General features: G+C 43.5%; 1 protein-coding gene across 6 annotated transcripts in view; it reads right to left on the bottom strand.

Annotated features, from left to right (window-relative positions):
• The window catches only part of lmo3 (LIM domain only 3), a 50,644-nt gene that overhangs the window by 9,707 nt on the left and 22,119 nt on the right, over positions 1 to 18,818 (bottom strand). For all 6 annotated transcript variants that reach the window (XM_072673095.1, XM_072673096.1, XM_072673094.1 and 3 more), the window contains exon 3: positions 1,031 to 1,156. In XM_072673095.1, the coding sequence (XP_072529196.1) occupies positions 1,031 to 1,156 (126 nt within the window). The remainder of the gene's footprint in view (positions 1 to 1,030; positions 1,157 to 18,818) is intronic.

The following is an 18,818-nucleotide window of genomic DNA, read 5'->3' as shown; positions in this document are numbered from 1 at the left end:
TGGAATTGTGATGGGCAGGCGAGGCCTCAGCAGAGAACGCCTAGGACTGACGTCGATTTTATTAAACAGTTGATCGGCTGGCCTAATGTAAAAAGAAAGATTTGCCCGCGTCTAAATGGGTTTTAATGCCAAGCAGGCCAGTGGACCCAGGCTGGGCCCTCGCTGATGAAGATTAGCTGACTTCTTGCATTAGGTGAGCGTGTCTCGCGCAGTCAAGTGAAGTGGCAAGACAATAACCCGGTGCTAATTGTGCGTAACCAGAGCCTGCAATCTGCCCCGCTGATGTGCACAGCTCTCACGGCTGGTGTGTGTGTGTGTGTGAAAGAGAAACAGAAAGAGATATCTGCTCAACTGTCCATGCTCAAGGTTTCTTCCAAGTGTAGAGGGGCTGGATGCTACACTGACCTCGCCTTACCACAGTTATCCGTGGCGAGATGACAAATGGCCGTTTTCTCTCATGGCGAAAGACGACTGACAGTGCAATTTACTCCGTATATGGAGGGATGGAACAAAACAGATCAGGCAATGAGAAAAATCTAGCGTGTGCGATAATTTGAAATACTGCATTCCTTGTTCAGTCACAAATCCGAATTTACTTAAAACACAGAAGCGGCAGTGCGCATCTCGGGAGTGCTTGCCAGTTTTAGACATCTCGGTGGAATACTTTCGAACATGATGTACACGCAGGGCGTATGAATCTAACGGAGGGAGCGGTTTCACTGAGTGCATCAAGGATTCCGTTTCTTGACTAATATGTGTGGGCTATGACAGTCAGAACATGGCCTAGTTTGTGTGATGGCTGCTTATGATGATGATTGCGAGTAATCATAATGATGAGGAATGTGTGAAAGGATTACTGACAAGCGTCACCTAGACCAGAGTGAGTCTTCACTTCCTCATGCGCGCATTCATAAACGCATGCAGCCCAGAGTTTCGGGTTTGACGGATATGTCAGCAAACACAGTGGCTCTGATCATAACTTCAATGGCTCCCACAACAAGTTGGAGGGAGGCAGATTGGCAGTGCTTACCTCTGGTTACAGAGCTGGCAGGCGAAGCAGTCGAGGTGATAGACGTTCTCCTTGGCCCTCATGACCATCTCGAAGGCTGGGATGAGCTTGCTGCAGGCCGCGCAGTTCCCCGTCACGCCAAATAACCTGCCAAAACAAACAAAGGTTCAAGCCTTTCCGAAGATCGTCCCTCGATAGCCGAAGATCAATAACGGAAATGTAGTGGAATGCAACGGATTGCACAGGGTTACTTCCCTACTGCCCTCGCGAAAGCTTCCTCTCCCTGTGGCTCGTCAATACAGCTCAGCCAGATGGGTTAAACAATCATAATAATATGGACTTAGAAGGTGCCCTGAGGGTATGATGGACAGGTCAAGTACAATGGAAATATCACGGAGATGACTAGTGCCGCTAACACGGGCTAGACAAGGTTAGCAACGCGGAGGCCAAGCAGCTGAGACTCAGCCCAGGGAAGATCCTATTATTTTAGAGGCTGCTTGCGGGACATTAGAGAGAGAGAGAGAGAGAGAGAGAGAGAGAGAGAGAGAGAGAGAGAGAGGGAGGATTCATTAGGGATTCATGGCTGTTACTCCACCACGACCTAGCCTGAGTAAAGGGGGCAAGAAAGAGGGAAAGAGAGAGAGAGGAAGGGAGCGAGAGAGAGAGAGAGAGAGAGAGATCTGATAACAAAATCATATAACAAAATAACCTATTAGGCAGACTTCTCCAGGCACTTTTAGCCGTCGTTGTTAAAATGATAAAACTGCATGCCACTCTCCGAGTCTGTAAGAGATCGCAATCTGATAAATGATCTCAGGGCCCGGGATATGCAGGGTTGTTTATTAACCTTCAGAAAGCATGTTCCCCACAGGCGAAAAAAAAAAAAAAAAAGAAAAGAAAAAGGGGTAGACAGATTGTGCTCTTATGAATACCTACAGTATTAAGGGTTACTGTCAACACACCTTCAGACAACGAAGGCTAACTGGGAGAGAGCAAATGAGGTTTCAGCCATTGGTTTAGTGCTGATATAATTAAAAGAATTATGCCTTTCCTCTTGAGTTGTCTAAATTTAAATACATGTGTGTTATCTCTTGTCCCTCTCCCTTTTTTGAGCAAATGCCAGAAGGCCTCAGCGTGAAGTAGATTAAATTGTTTTTTTTTTCTCTTACAAAGACTTGCAATTGATCTAAAGCATCTAAACAGGAATACGAAGGGACACAAAAGATTGATGATGCTATAAAGTATGACAGCCATGTAAGGAAAGAGATGCACTCATGTATGATTATGATGAATTAAAATGGAAAAGGAGAAGGGCAGACTATGAAAGGTTACAGAAACAAGACTGCATGAAAAATGTTGTTGGAGTGAAAAGCTGATTTGTTTTAGGCAGAGAAAACATTTCGGGTTTCACCTGATGAATGATAGACGATGCCCATATGAAAAAGTGATGCCTGATGCTTTTTTTTATTTTTTATTTTTTTGTCAGCTCGAATCAAAATAGCATTGCATTTTTGCCGCTCTTGCAATCTGAGTGCTTCAACTTCCCATCTCTTAAATGTAAAGTGGCCCACACCTTTGAATAGGCCTGTCACACAATTTTGCTGTGAGCAAATGGGAAAATGCCTAGTGGTTGGTGTGGTGCAACAGATAACACCACTATATGCCAGTGAGCTACCACACCATGTGGAAGACTGAGGTTCGATTCCCGGTCTGGGTGACTATGCTGTGCTAATAAGAGTCCTTGGGTAAGACTCCTAACACTACACCGGCCCACCTCTGTAATACGAGTAACCTTGTAAGTCGCTTTGGATACAGTGGGCCTGGACTGCAAATACACAAGGTGCTGCATGTGCCAATGAGTGGCACATAAACCTGTACTTATTTGCCTGCTGTGATTCGGCTTGACCACATATGGAGTCTTGTTAAGGAGTAAAACACAGAATCCTACAAAATGTATTACATTAATGTAATAAACATTTAATGCAGCACAATATTAAAAAACTGACCACTAAGTTATTGTATATATGTATAGCAAAATGTAAGAAAATACATACGTTTTCACCAGATTATACCAGAATTTAATCATGATATTAATAACGCTAATAAATGTTTCCAAGATTGGAGTGAAATTAATAATATTGGGCAGCAGAAATGTTGTAAGTTTGATCAAACATTGTAGGTTTTATTTAACCTGCCTCACGTGACCTTACATGCCCTGCGATGTGACTATTATGCATGTACACATTGCGGGGAGATGCTGAAACAATATATTATTCAGTAATTCAGTATCACTGCAGCTACGTGATACGAAAGGTTAAAGACTTATGGGACATATGAAAAGCTACTAACAAACTAGAATACCAGTACCCTGACCATTATATACTATAATATACCGATGATGAGGAGGCAGCAGGTGCGAAGGCACATATCAAGAGCTGAATAGATCTACCTTCTCAAACCAGTTCTTCACTTTTAATACACTTAGCTACAAGAACTCAACATGAATGATATCAAATTCGTGAAAAGGCTCCATGAGTGTGATGTGTATATACATTTGAGCAGACTGAAAATGCTGAAAGTAGGCAGTAGACTGAAGAGTTTTGACAGAGGACTCATCTCAGTACTTTTAAGAAATCGATGTGCTTGAATGTCCACAGTCGTCATTTATTGCTACAAAGTTATATATGCCCCATTCATTCATACATGATATTTCACCTTGATGGTACACTGGTACCATTCAGGGGTTCCTACCACTGTGTTATAATGCTGTAGATCACACATTCGCAACTAGAAAACTTGTCCTAAAGCCTGATGAAGGTAAAAGCCATATGTCGGAAGGAGCCTTTTCTCATGCACTTAACTGAGAAATGACAACAACATATTTACATTTATGGCATTTAGCTGACTCTCTTATCCAGAACGACTTACAAGGTCACTCGTACTACAGAGGTGGGCCAATGTAGTGTAAGGAGTCTTGCCCAAGGACTCTTATTGGTGTAGCGCAGCACAGTCACCCAGACCGGGAATTAAACCCCAGTCTCCCACATGGTGTAGTAGCTCACTGGCAGGTAGTGGTGTTATCTGTTGCACCACACCAACCACTATAACATATCAGTGTCTTGATGTGTAATCAGAAAAATGAATATGCATATAGATTTTAGGGCTGTTTATTATGACTATATATCTTTCTAGGCTACGTTTTCCCATAATACTAACATATCACAATGGCAAAACACTGGTGCTAGCATGCTAAAAAAAAGTGAGTAGCACGAATGAAACGTTTGCAGAGGTTTAAATTTGAGAACATCTTGTTTTTCCAAAATAGCCAAGAGGAATCCTTAGATCGCTGACCTGATTCCTGTACCTGTAGATCTTTAAAGAGAGTAAAGGGAACTACCTTGGATGAGCTAACAAGCTCTCACTAACATCAGAGCAAGCCAGATCAGCAGTAGATGCAGATGACTCGCTGTCTTCAGTGGAAGATATGCTAATACATTAGCTTGTGAAAGGAACACTGAGGCACAGGGCTTTTCATTGTTTCTGTCTCTAGCTAACACAGGCCGGAATAGTTAGCCTAATTACAACCGTGCAATGCCTGATTCATCAAACACGTCCAAGGCAACACAAACACGTTAAAACATGCTTCATTCTATCAAACAAAACTGAGCCAAAAACGGACAGATTTGATAGAACTGCTAAAACAAGCTGTGGGTACCATTAGAGCATCATAACTGACACCCAAACAGTGAGTGTATTTACATGCGTTTAATAATCTGATAACGGCAGAAAATCAGATTACTGACAAAAACTGCAGATTTTGTCAGTAATCCGATCAACGCGTTTACACGCACTTGGGTAATCAGATAATGGGACAACTCTGGATTTAGTTGAGTCAGGCAATAATCGGATTTCTACTCTGCAACCAGCCATTGACCTCACAGAATGACGTGACGTTAACCTCCAACCTACTACAGCGGCTTTTTGTAAACATGGATCCACCGTATGGATCTTCGCAAATATGGATCTTCGTTTTTTCCAGGTTCTAATAACATGCAATGCTGCCCTTCTTACAGCTTTTCTTTCAATATTACCGCAGGGATGCTTTTTTTTTTAAACACTCTGTCCAACCTGGTTAACTTTGCCTCGGGCTAAGGGTATACATGCGATGGGAATTCCGATAACTGAGCTAAAATCCAGCTCTCTTCATCGGCCTTTGTCTGGTCTTAGAAATCGGAGTATGCTGTTTACATGACCACAGGAATAATCAGATAACTGCAGCAATGGGATTATGATTGGATAATTGAGTGCATGTAAACACACTCAGTAGGGGTGGGTGTAAAAATATTATGTCAAGACATTTAAAGACAATTTCACAATGCACGATATTTATCGCAGTGTACTGACATGCAGACAAAATGCACCAGTAGCGAGATTCTTACCACCTGCTATTCAAATACTCTCTCATACTAAGTACAGTGATCTTATATTCAAACTCTGCTGCAATGGTACGTGCAGTGGCTATGTGTTCTTTAAGCGCTTACGATATCCATGATACTCTCATTTCTATTATGATAATAATTTTTCATGATTTCGATAAAATATTGTCATATTGCCCACCCCTAACACTCAGCGACTTCATTATTCCAACATCTGCACCTGTAATCCAGTACCTGTGTTCATTCCTCATAAATACCTAAGCAACACTTACCTGGCTTTGAAGAAAAACCACTCGTCTATACTCATGTAGTTATTCAAATATACGGTGCATTTAGGATTCTAATGGTAAAAAGCTAATGGTAAAAAATACCCCCCCACACATGTGCAATAATCTGTAAATAATATTGTTATTACTTTTTTACTTCTTATTTATATTGTGTATATAGTGTAAATTATTTATCTACATTTTTTTGTAACTGGGTGTTTTGCTATCCCTTTCTGCTGTGACACTGAGAATGTCCCCACTGTGGGACTAATAAAGGATTATCTTATCTTATCTTACCCGCACTTCTCTACATATTAGGTTGATTTTTTATCAGAAAGCCATTTAAAAATTGTTAGTGATTGCTGATTAGTGTATTCTGTCTGGAGGTGCTTATTACTGACATTGTGGATGTTTGGCAAGCATGCATGTCTTAATATGTACATGCCCTGGTTATATATGGCACATACGCCGTGTGATTGAAGCAGAAAACTGTCAAACAAAAAGCCCCGAAAACTGCTTTCCAGAAATCACAGACAACTAAGTGGAAAGATGTATCGTATATTAATATTTATGTTGTCCTATAGGAACACAAACCGCAAATGCACAAAGAAAATGCAAGGAATCGACCTTGAAAGCTATGAAAGTCCAAAGGGAAGTTTTTCCTTCTTTAGCTGCTCTAGGATCAATCACCAGAACATCTCGGTGTAGGCTGCAGTTCTTCTGGGGATATACTTCTTCAACTCTTCTTCAAGCACAAAGTACTCTTGGCTACTGATTTTGGCTTGACTCTGCTTTCAGAGCCTGACAACTTTACTTCAAGTCACAATTTCCACACACTCAACTATTTCAAGAGTTTCAAAAAGGCTAGACTTTCGGCTTATAAATAAAGGAGGAGACACTTGAGTCCTGACGCCTCTCAGAAACTCAGCCTCTTCTTCACTTGTTTGCTCTATAATTCAAAATGTAGTGTAAGTTGTCAGTTACTTAAACCTACTGATTCAAAGATGGCTGCTATGGCTGAGAGGAATAATTCATGTCAGTGTCACAGTGCGTGGGTTCCACTGGAATTTCAGATTGGGTCAGGAGACTCCCTAAAAAAAAGTACGACAAAATTTTATGGAAGCCGATCAAAGAAATGTGGCGATGCTGTTCAAGTGAATACCGAAGCAGGTCGGGGGGTAGATGTGTTACTCTCAGGACCACAACCTAGCGCTGACCTGCACGTCACAAGCACTTATAGCACATCTCTTCATACATCATACAGTAGAGATAGGGTCGTGTGATATAAAATGGGAGGGAACTGCAGTTATTACAGATGTTGGCGACGGAGCAAATATGCACGTCTCCCGAGCAAAGCTCGTGCCTACGCCATGCAGGAGTGGAGGGAGGAGGGGGAGATGGATGGAGGCCTACCTGCCACTTGTCTTTCCCTGCTCCGCCAGTTTGATGCCACAGACGCTAATGGCTCTCAGGGGAGGCGGCAAATTAAGCGTGCTTGGCTAGTAATGAATTCAAAAGGCACATGTTCTCCAAATGTGGTCTCTAAAAGGCCTACCAGTTCAGAGTGCAAAACCGACCAGCCTCTAGCATCTTTAATCCTGGCTTTAAATGCTCCGATAAACAGTGGGTGACAAAGGCGATACGATACACAAACATCCCCCTCCTTTTTCAGTGCGTTCAGTCCAGACCGGGCTTGGTTAAGTTCTGAGTCAGGTCAGGAACTGTGTAGGAAGCCTGTTACAGAGGAAATCAAATCCCCTCCAACTCAAGGTTTGACAAAATAGCATGTATATTTAAAAAGGCTGTAGAGGCAACACGAAATTAAAATTCATGGAGGCTCACGCTTCGAATTTGAAAGAGAATGCGCAATCAGCAGCACCTTATTGGAGACCAAAAAAAAAAAAGCTTTGGAAGTGCACAGCGGCGCCTCATGGCTGAATGGTACCTATTTGATGAGAGAAAAACAGACACCAATTAAATTATTCCACAAGGCTTTAGCCCAGTGGTCGCACGAGTGAAAAATCCAGGCACTCAGCTGGCCTGTAATCATTAGACAGCGCCCCGTTGGAAAGCGCATAAACAGTGTCACCTTAACATGCTCACTAAGCTACAAAATTCATGTAATTTACTCGCTGTCAAACTCAAACAAGAGACTTTCATCATTATCATGAGCTATCAAATGAGATACGGAAAAAAAAACAAAGCGAAAAAAATGATCTGAAAGAGATAAACTGGTTCCAGAGACATATCATGACCCGAAACATCTTTATCCGAGTTCATCGGCCCTGTGGTTTTCGCCGTTTGTCTGTTTGGGTATTCTCTGAACATCAAGGGCAACAAATTAAGCGTTACTTTCTTTCAGGGCTAATCATTAATAATTTTTTTTTCTTTAAAGTGAAAAAAAGAAAGACTGATAACACCGCCACCTCCAGAGCCATTTGAAATTCTGACAGCGACCCCCTCTCTCTCTCGGCTTCCTCCCCTTCCCCTCAGCCACCCCCGCCACTTCAATTGCTCCGGCCTCGGCGTGCATTCATCAGCTGCCGAATTAGAATTTGTTTCCTCACAAACCATTGATCATCGGCCTATTACCAGGCAAATGACAGTTAATTACCCACTACATTAACCACCGGGACCCGGGGACCGGCTCCCCGTGCCATCAGTCAACATGATGAATGTGGCAAGTTCAGTAATGCACGGCCGTTCCCTCGTCCGCCTGCCACGCTGAGAGCAACCCCTGGATCTCACTTCCCGGCACCCAGGGAAAATCTATGGCAATCTGCATAATTACAGGCTCAGGGTTAATAACAGACAAATGATTTGTTGCGTCTCGAGCAGCAGGCGCCCCTGCGCTAGCATGCAGCAGCCTTAGCATCCGCAGCCCTGCGCTGGCGTAAGCTTTTAAACGCCAGCGTTCGGTGGAGAGGGGGTAGCGGCGATGGTCCGCCTGCTGGAGAGGGGTTGGAGGATCTAAAAGAGCGAAGCCAAAGGGAGGAGGAGGAGGGTGTGCTGTTTGCTGCAAGATGGAGGTTGGATAGAACTGGCAGATGTGATCAGACGTGTGCTTTCTTCAATTTACAGCCTCCCGCATGTGCGATTTCCAAAGATTAAACAACTCTTGGGGCAAAATTATTTCAATTAGGCCGGGCATGACCTGGGAATTGTCCGTGGGATAAGATTTTCCTCCTTGAGTGCCCTGTCTTGCCTGGCTGCTGGCTGGATCAGTTCTAATCTGCACCTGGACTCTGATATCCTAATGATGAATTATGGGCCCCCGCTCTCTCTCACTCTCTCTCCTTCGCTCTCTCTCTCTCGCTGCCGTACGGACAGAGCAGACTTTCCACCCAACTGTCAGTCTGCTCAGGCTAAGTCAGGGATCTGAGCTAATCGCCCAGAAAGACTGCGCACATGTTTCAGACTTATGAGCATCTCATGACCATCCCTCACTCATTAAGCTTCACGTCCTTTCCCTCCAACCCTTCTACTCTCTATCTCTGTCCTAGACATCTTGGACACTGGGATACTAGAGCAGCAGATGAATTCAGTAAGCCAGGCATGAGATCTAATATTTGAAACAGACACAGAAAGAGTCATTCATTTACCCATGCTCCCTCCAAACAACGCCCATGTTTCTTCGTAGCTTCAACTGCTGTGAGACTGGAAGAATTTAGTCTGTGCTGCAACATGGTATGCTCTGTTGTGGTACTTTGTGGTCATTTCTAACTCAACACAGCATTTCAAACTGGAAACTTAATCAATGAGTCTAAGGCTACGTATATGATCGATTTAACAATTAATATATTTAATAAAACTATGTGAAACATGTCCACACATTTCCTTTATTAAGTAAGCTTACTGCTAGTGTATCTCCAGTTGTACAGCAGTTGCCAACTCCAGACCCTTTGGAGTCTAATTTGACACAGCATGTGGGATCAGTGGTAACTCCAGGTGCAGTCCAAAAGCTCTGGAGTGGTAGTTAGCATCACACTCTCGGTTTTATTATGCATTTATTACTACGAATAAACGATTGCCATATGCTGGATGGCTAGCTGTTCAGAGCTGTAGGACCAGGAAGATCACTCAGATTGCGGTGATCATTGCGTGGTGCTCTGGTATACAGCAGTATACAGCAGCTGTGGTATAGAGCTGAAAGGCTTAAAAGCGTACACGGCTGTTCTAACAGAGCCAGCAAACTGTTCAGGCCTGCTCGACGGAGGAGGATTCTTGATTGAGCATTCATAATAATTATTCAGTATATAATTACATGTTCATGTATCAAGTTTGTGCACTTGATCCTATGGTTGCGGCAGTATACTGTTGTTAGGTATACCACGGTATGAAAATGGATGGTAATTGTACTGTGTACATTTGCAATTTGTGGGATTTGTGGTACCTTCCAGAGTTTTAAAACCCAATCAATGGAGTAATCATATTTATTTATTTTCAAAAAGGAGACATTGCATATATGTTGATTTACTGTAGGAAAAAAAACCCTGTTTTTATTCCATTAAGGTCAAATCAGCAGGAGAAGAATAACAACAAGAGGAAGAATTGTGAAATACTATGATACTATGATATTTTCTGAGATGGTTATCATAGCATGAAGAATCTCTATAAACTATAGTTGCTACTATTTATTAACTTATTTACACCCATTTCTAAAAATCTAACATTTATTAAGTGTTTCTAATTCTCACAGAGAAGTCACACATGTAACATAACACTAAGTAAACTATTGGAAAACCGCAAATAAACGTTCGATAATTGCAGCCCTAAGTTTTCCTCAGCATTCTGTAAAGCTCGTTCAACCTGTGTGACCAAACAGTTGCACCAACAGAAAAAATCTGTGGCCAGAGCCTGGACCAGAGCCTGAAAAAGTCCATTGCTTCCCGACAGCAAAAGGTTACAGCATCTGTTTGCCTCTACGAGGTAATTAATTGTAAACAGTCTTGTAAGGAGAGAACAGTTTAGAAAATGACTGCATTTTAACACAGACGAACAAAACTCTGATAAGATGGTGGCTTAAATTGCCTGCAGAGGAATCAGGGAAGTCAAACAGAATGGAAAAAGGCACTGTACAAGCTTCCCTTTTTTGGGACTCTTTTAACTGCAAATCGGCGAGAAACAAAGAGGGGGAAAAAAATAATAATTATGCCCTCGCAAAATACAACCATCCAAAAGCTTGGAAGGCCTTTCGGCTCGGAAATTTGGCAGTGGTGTGCGGGGATTCGGAGGGCATTTTGAAGAGGGTGTAATGAAAGTTTTCAACCCCCGCAGGGCCCAGATGTGCACTTCGATAGGCACTTCTCAGTGCCAACCCACCTGCAGTCGCAAGCTGGGCGCCAGGGTGCGCCACGCTAGCCCTGCAATTATCTGCACCAAACACACGCGGTCCCACGAGTCAGTGCTCTTCACAGTTAATTAAGCTAATCTCAACTGGAGGGGACCATCCAAAAACATAATGCGTCCAGTTGACTGATCTTGAAACCGTTTAGTTCAAATGGAAATACCAGTAGGGTGATCTTTAGCTTCCCAAATGGAAAGGAAATGATGGACAGGGACACTGCTGCAGTGGAGGGCTCCGTAATGGAAATAGCAGGCATTGTTTGTGACATCTGAGTCAAAATGTAGACTTGCTGCACGCATGGGGTGTAGTGTTGATGTCAACGCATCAAATGGATTCTTCTCACATTATTTCTCATGCCTCAGATATGTGCTCAAACAGTGTTTAGCAGCGCAGGTTTGAATACAGTGACTGACAGTCCCGGGGATCAAACACTTCCGAGTGTTTCTGAACGCTCCGAAACGTTTTTCATTTTCCAAAGAGCAACTTTTAACCTTGTAACCTCCCAAACTTCTAACTGGGGGAAAAAAATAACCTCTCGAGAGATGAATTCCATTCAAATAAGAAGCCTTTTCTCTTTTCAGCATGCATGCTAAAACATCCATCCATCCATCAGGACAAACAGATCATCTATTCATCCACTCACTACAAAGACTCCGTTTCATTAGAACCTGACAAGGACTAGAAAGAGAAAACAATACGCTCCTACGCCGTCCTACCCTTGACCCATCGACTGAAACCCTGACCCTTCCGTAACGACAATTTAGCACGGAAGAAAAACAGAGGATTAAGTATTTGCACCTCTACATCAGATTCGATTGATGGTGATTACAGGTGCCCGTTCTGACCTCCCCGCATTTCCAGATTACATGTGAAAAGCCCAATTTAATTACAGGAAGTCAAGAACGCACACATTTGCAAGAATGGGCATTATTGGCGAGGTAATTGCCAGACATGTGAAGTGAATTTTAGTGTGGAGAGGTTAATGGTGGGCAAGCTTTTTTTCCCAATCACAACATAGCAATTACCAGACGCCTTCAAAGCTTTTAACATCTCCATGTCATCCCATTAAAACGCAAAACAGAGGCTAGCAGGAATGTCACGTTTCTTTGTGCTACGGCTTTTTAGACTTTTTCTGTGGTAAGGGGACTTGCATTTTATTTAAAGAACAATGTATGTGTAATGCTGGATGGCTGTGTGTAAGGTTTTGCGTGAAATGCCCATGGAAAATGTGCAAATGAGAAGCTGGTACAAAAAAACAACAAACAGGTTAGCCTTCAATAAAGATCCCGAATCACTAATACAGGTCCAAGTAACACACACTTTTACAAAGTTCACGTCTGAACTTGATTCCGAAAGTCATCTTTCACCCTTAATATTCAGCTTACTTTAAATTTCTCAGGCCGCTCAAATAGGCTGATTCCGCCCCTGTGCAGTGGTGTGTTTCTCCATACTCCAGTGCTGTTACCAAGCTGTATGGCGACACGTTCTAAAAATTCACTCTTTTGTCTTCAGGCCAACTGTCAAAACAGACAAATCTGCCCATCTCAATTAGGTTTAAGCTCAGACTGTTTTGTACTGAAGAGTGTCGCTGTGTTCTGGTTCGAAAAAAAAAGGAGGAACGTCTGCCTTCAAAACAGTCAGAGATCAGATCAGGCTCCAAACTCCTCTAAAATGTGTATGATCAGACGTTCATGCTACCCTCGAGAAGAGAAGCTATATTGAACTTCAACAGCTGCACTTTTTTCAGATCCAATCTGCAAAAATGACTTCAAAAACCCACCTGATTAACTTGCCTCCCTTTTCATATCACGAGTAAGAGAATTAAGAAATACTTAATGTAGGTTTTTAATTAGATGGAATTCTAAATGGCTCCCCGCATTCAGCTTGAGGGGTGTTTTTTTGTAGACATAATGATTGAAATGTTTTAATCACTGATAAAATACAGATTGGGACTCTTTTTTTTCCTCAAGAATTCCCACTGTCTGCTGAAATGAAAATCCACCTTAATGTTCTTCAGACTAAAAGTAATTAGTCGAATAAAGATAAAGCCAAATGAACTCATGATCAATACGCTTTTTTCCCCTCCCCACCCCCCCCCCCTTTCGTCTGAAAATCAAATTAATTATCCACACCCCCCTCTCCGTATCAAAAGCTTCTGCTGCTTTGTGCCAGGGACATATGGGTATCACAGTAATGTGTTACGGAGAGCGGCACCTCCACTTCGCCGGGTGTGATGTCTCTTTATTATTCCGATGTGTGGTAGGGAGGAAAGAATCAGGGCAAATGATCTCGCTACCCATGCCTAACAATAGAGGAGTCTCTAATGAATGGACCAAGAGCAGCCAATTATTTTAATGAGAACACACAAAAGCCCCAGGCCTGATCAAATCCAAATATCTGGAGCTGTGAGTGTATGCATGGCCAGCGCAGCGATAACTTTGACTGGGGAAGAAAAAGCCTTAACTGTTTCATTATGGCATACCTTTTTCTCTCATGAAAGGGGCTTCTTTCGGCACCGAAACCTAACCGGGAACAAAGACAAACAGCTCTTGAATGAATTGCTGTGGATTGCTTATGCGCGAATGTAAACTATTACTCAGGGGTGGCGAAAGCGAGACACGTCACGTATAGATGAGGAACAACTGATTTTCTGGTGCATTCAGTCTGATTACACGAACGACATACTGTGAAACATATTGTCCTGCTTGAAAACACATGGAACACAATAAAGGTCCTACAAAAGGTTCTTTTAGAGCAACGCCACAGAAGCAAAATCCATTTCTGCAAAAGAGATGTGTGAGAATATAGAGCATTTTAAAAGCTTAAAAACATTATCTTGATGTTAAGGTTTTTTACCCACGCTCTCTATGCATCGCTATAACAGATGCATAGAGTGCTTCTTCTATGGCATCGCTCACCTTAAAACCTTTTGTAGCACCTTTTGTGTTTTTAAGAGTGCAGGCCTTCCATATTTGTGAAATTGCCCACCCCTTTGGTCAGGTTAGTCCTCTTATTTACAGAAACTGTTGACAAAGCTACGATAGATAGTAGAGAGTTAGCCTAGCCCTAGCCCACAGCAGCTGTACTCCCTCTGAGGCTAGGCTTTCATGGCTGGGGGAAGCTTGCATGTGTGTGTGTGTGAGAGAGAGAGACAGAGAGAGAGAGAGAGAGAGAGAGAGAGAGAGAGAGATTGATCAGGGTGTACAGCCCCAATGCAGAGGAGCTGGACTGAGAAATCACCAGACCTGACATACTTTGACACACACACACACACCCACACCCACGCTGGGGCGATTCCCTTTGATTGCCTCTTTAGCATTTCAGAGAGATTAAAAGTGTATGGAAAAGTGGCGGAGATTCAGCACAATCAATGCTGCGGCAGCACCAACAGCGACTGCCTCCTCATCTCCCTCTCTCTCTCTCTCTCTCTCTCTCTCTCTCACTCACTCACACTCGCTCGCTCTCGCGCGCGCACGCACGCTCGCAGGCACGCACATACGCACAGACAGCTGGATTAATCCCATGCCCTTATTTCCCCATGCTCAGATAGGCATTTAATGAAGAGGCTGGGTGTGATTTTAGGACTGCATTGATTACTTACAGTTCTACAGCACTACCCCCACACACACCTCTCCACTGTAATACATCGCACACGAGAGCAGGCTTAACAGGGAGTGTGTAAGCGGGATAATACTGATCGCTCACTCACACATTTCATTACTTCTGAGTCTCCTAAGGTCTTGCAACTGCATCAGTCTGACGGAAGAGGCAAAAAAAGCAACACATACATACGTACACACACACACACACACACGCACGCGCGCACACACACGCACACAAAAACAAAGACAACACAACAACAAGAGCTGATGACATCAGCATTCGCACAGGAAGTGAAGGCAGCTGTCAAGTGCGGGGCATATTGTCAGGTAAGGTAATAAAGCTGTTAATTCCTTCAGTGAGACGGGCTTGTTTGTGGCTGTGCCCGGGCCAAGGGCAAAGCCAGAGAGGCTCATTTGCATTCCTCTCTCTTTTGGTTCGCTCATGAATAAATCAGGCTGTTAAAATGGCTGCATTTACATCTCATTTTACACAAGTACAGTCGAGTGACTGGCCTAGACGGAGCGCACTTATGCAATTTGAGAGAAAAGAAAATCCTCCCTTTCTTTCATGTACAGCCTGCCACACAGGATGTACAGAATACAGCAGTGACTGAGGTTCGGATCCCAACATCACTGAGAAAGATGGGATCATTTGGCTCTCTTATGCTATTTATCTTCTGCTCGTTTCCTGCATTTAGTTTGGTTTGTATAGAAAACGATGGTGACTAACCCAGCTGGTACATTCAACCAGACAGACGTTGTTATCTGGTTAAATGTAAGTCCCGGCGTCAGCTCACCAAAACTCACGTCAGCTGACGTCAGTTGGGCGCAGAATTCTGACGACAGTAACCACAATCCAACGTCTTCCAAATATCACATGCCAACGCCAGAGGTACACAGAGCAACATCCAACATCTGCTAAACGTCATAAAGTTAACGTCCTCACAACGTGAAATTCTAACCTCTGTTAGTGTTGATATGTTGCTGGTTTAATTCCTGATGTCAAGTAACCAAAATACAACCTCTGTCAAATGTTGGCGACTGATGTCAACCCAACACTGGGTTTTAACAAGAATTTAACATCTGTACTAGGGCTGCAACAAAGGACTATTAATAGTCGAATAGTCTGTCAATTATTGGAACAAATAGTCCAATATTCAGATTATGAATCGATCAATTACCAAATAACTTGTACATACAAGTGGCTTTTATGTAGCTTATTGTTTTTGAATTTAGCTTGAGGTTGTTTTAATGAGCTTTCCTGTTAACATGACATAAATAGAACCTTCAATATCTTTTTTTTTTGTCAAAAATTAAAAATCGAGAAAGTACCAGACAATAATATATAACAAAACTATCTTGATCAGTTTTTCCATAATTGTCGGATCAGCAAAAAATAAAAAAGGGAGACAAAGAGTAATTTTAGCTTTCAGATTCAAAAATACTTCACCGCTTTGCTTTGTTTGTATTAGTGACTGAAAGGCAGGACTTTATCCATAACCAGCAATGTGACTGGCTCTCTTTGTTGAAGGGCAAGGCTTTACCTGTAAACTCAACCAGTATTTCAACCAGTGACTGGTCTCCTTATTTGCACTGACTCTAGTGTGAGCAACACACTTGATGACATCAGCAACTTATCGATTATTCAAATTGTTGGCAACAAATTTCTGTCAATTTTAGTTGTTGCACCCCTAGTCTGTACTATGCTGTTTTTTTTTTAACTAAATGTTAAGAGTTTGCTGTCTTTCTGCTGTCAAACTGATGTCCAGTGCCTGCTGGGTAAGGTTCAGATTTTACCACCAGTGAAAGATTTACATTAAAAACATTATGCGACGATTCTGATATGTCTTGCAATATCACACAACTGCATCGGTGAACCAATAATGTGATGAGGCAGACAAGATTAGTTTGACCATTTTTTATAGAGAACAGTGATTGGTCAAGAGGCTCAATTTCATAGTACATTGCATCCTGCAATATCAGTAATGCAAAAGCCAGTATTGCGATAATGTATAACCAATGAGATTTCGTCCAGCTCTAGTTGGAAAGGTGTCAAAATTCGAGGGATCTGAACTGGTAGTAACCTGCTGCCACTGTGGTCAAAATCAGGCTCCTGCTTCCACCTTCACAGCCAGCCCGAGCTGCGGTCTGCTGGGCTCAATATGAGCATGTGTACTGATGCTGTATCCACGGCGAAATAACCCTCAGCTTCTGCGGACCCTTGCGGACGCTGCTTGCAGAAGCAGAGGGGGCCATGGAGCATTCAGAGGTGTCTCGCAGTTCCGCTAGGCCGCACACTAATTGAGAAGTCACTCAGGGGTTTAGGTCTGGGGGGGAGGGGGAGGGGAGCCTGTGCTCCCTATCCAAATCAAGCTCTCGTAAATGGGCTTGACATGTCCCAATCACCATCTGGAGGTTTCTCCACAACCACCCTCCCCTTCAACCATATCAACAAGAAGAGCTGTGGCCTTTGCTTTTCCATCTACCCCCATTCCATCTCTGTAAAAGGCTCGTTACACAGTGGGCGGGGCTAGGGGTTGAGGCCGGCCTCCTTTCCCTTGCGTACTCTAGGCTAATTGTCGGCTAGCCGCACCGATAGCTGAAGTCTGCCAAGCTGCCAGTCACAGACAGAACGGTAGGCAGGCTGATGGGTTCAGAATTTCAGAGTGGTCTTCGTTAGTGCTGGGGGCTGCACCTGGCTAACGCATGCATAATATTGGAGAAGCCTATAGCGGGCGTATGAGACGAGGTGTGGAGGTGAGATCGGCGTCTAGAAATCTGTATGTGAGAAAGAGCCTGAAGTCATGGTACTGAAATAATAATATTTGACTCGAACATGTTTCTGTGTTTTTGCTTAACTTGTTGGAGAATAGCAAAAGTTAAGGCTTTACATATTGTTAAAGAATGTGCTTCTCACACTCCCATGAACCTGGATGAGCCCTGTTGAACTTGCACAGCCACAGATCTGCAGAAGGCAGAATGTTTCTCCCTAGAGTGCAGTGTGTTCCTGATGTAATGGAGAGCTCATAGTCTTACCCACTCTCACACAGCAATGGAGGAAATCAGAAGCTAGAAGGCAGCAAGACAGAGTTTGTGCTTTTCCACAAACCTCCGAACAGTGTCTCTCCTTTGTGAGCACTGCAGCAGACACCCCCTGAGCATCTTGAACAGGCCAAATGAATCTGAGGCATCCGCTTTTGATCCTGCATCAACAATTATGTTTTTGTTGCACCGCAACCAAATTTATGCTGGATTTCTTAAAACAGAACCCTGCCGCGAAGAAGCAGAGCCTCCCGCCTTCTCTCTCGTGGCAGGGGATCCATTCCCGTCTTGTTTCCTGGGTTGCGCGTGTTGCTTTATCGCAGGTGAGGGGCGAGCAGGGTTGGAAGGATTGCGTCGGCAGGTTGGAGGCTGAGCTGTGAGCCTTTTCGAATGGCTGCGGTGTGTCTCAAGCCAAGATGGCGGTGGGCTTCCAAAGCGCCGAGCCCAGAAACAAAAGCCGATCGGTGTCTGCCAAAGCTCTGGGGGCGGCGGGGGGCTTGCATATCTGTGTGTGTCAAACGGCAAGGCTGGTTATCACACTCTCGCATGCCGGCAGAGGAGAGATGCCAGCCAAGTATGCGACGGCACCTCATCCCCACACACCCCCTCCCCCCCCAATACCCCTACCACCATCTCCACCACCAGCGCAGCTGGGACAGGGTACACCAGACCTGCAAAAACACAGTGCCTGATTTTCAATTAGCATGTGCGGCCTGCAGGACCGCTGCAGTTGGAGCTGTAACACAGCATGGATCTGGGAGGTAAGTAATCTCAAAGACAGGACAAATGCGATTCAGTTTTCTTCTTTTTTTCATAACACAGTGGTAACTCCACATGCTCTGAAGGTGTCCTCTTTACAGAGCGCCTAAAACTCAGAAATGTGAAGATACAGAGTCTCTGAAAAGAAAAGAAAAGCCTGTTTTTGTACTCTGTGGTAAAACCAGTGAAACCTGATACCACAATGAGAAAATGTGAGTGGGCAAATATTCGTTCCCTCATCCCACGCTGAAAATGAGGCCTCTTTAAAAGTATGCTCTTGATCCTCTCCATGATTCTTCAATGACTGTAGATAAGAACCTGCCCGGTATTCTTCAACCACACCTCAGACTTAATGTG

This window comes from Salminus brasiliensis, chromosome 2 (assembly GCF_030463535.1).
Source record: "Salminus brasiliensis chromosome 2, fSalBra1.hap2, whole genome shotgun sequence".
NCBI classification, from domain to species: domain Eukaryota; kingdom Metazoa; phylum Chordata; class Actinopteri; order Characiformes; family Bryconidae; genus Salminus; species Salminus brasiliensis.
The sequence above is the reverse complement of the archived record's forward strand: the minus strand, read 5'-3'. Positions and strand labels throughout refer to the sequence as shown.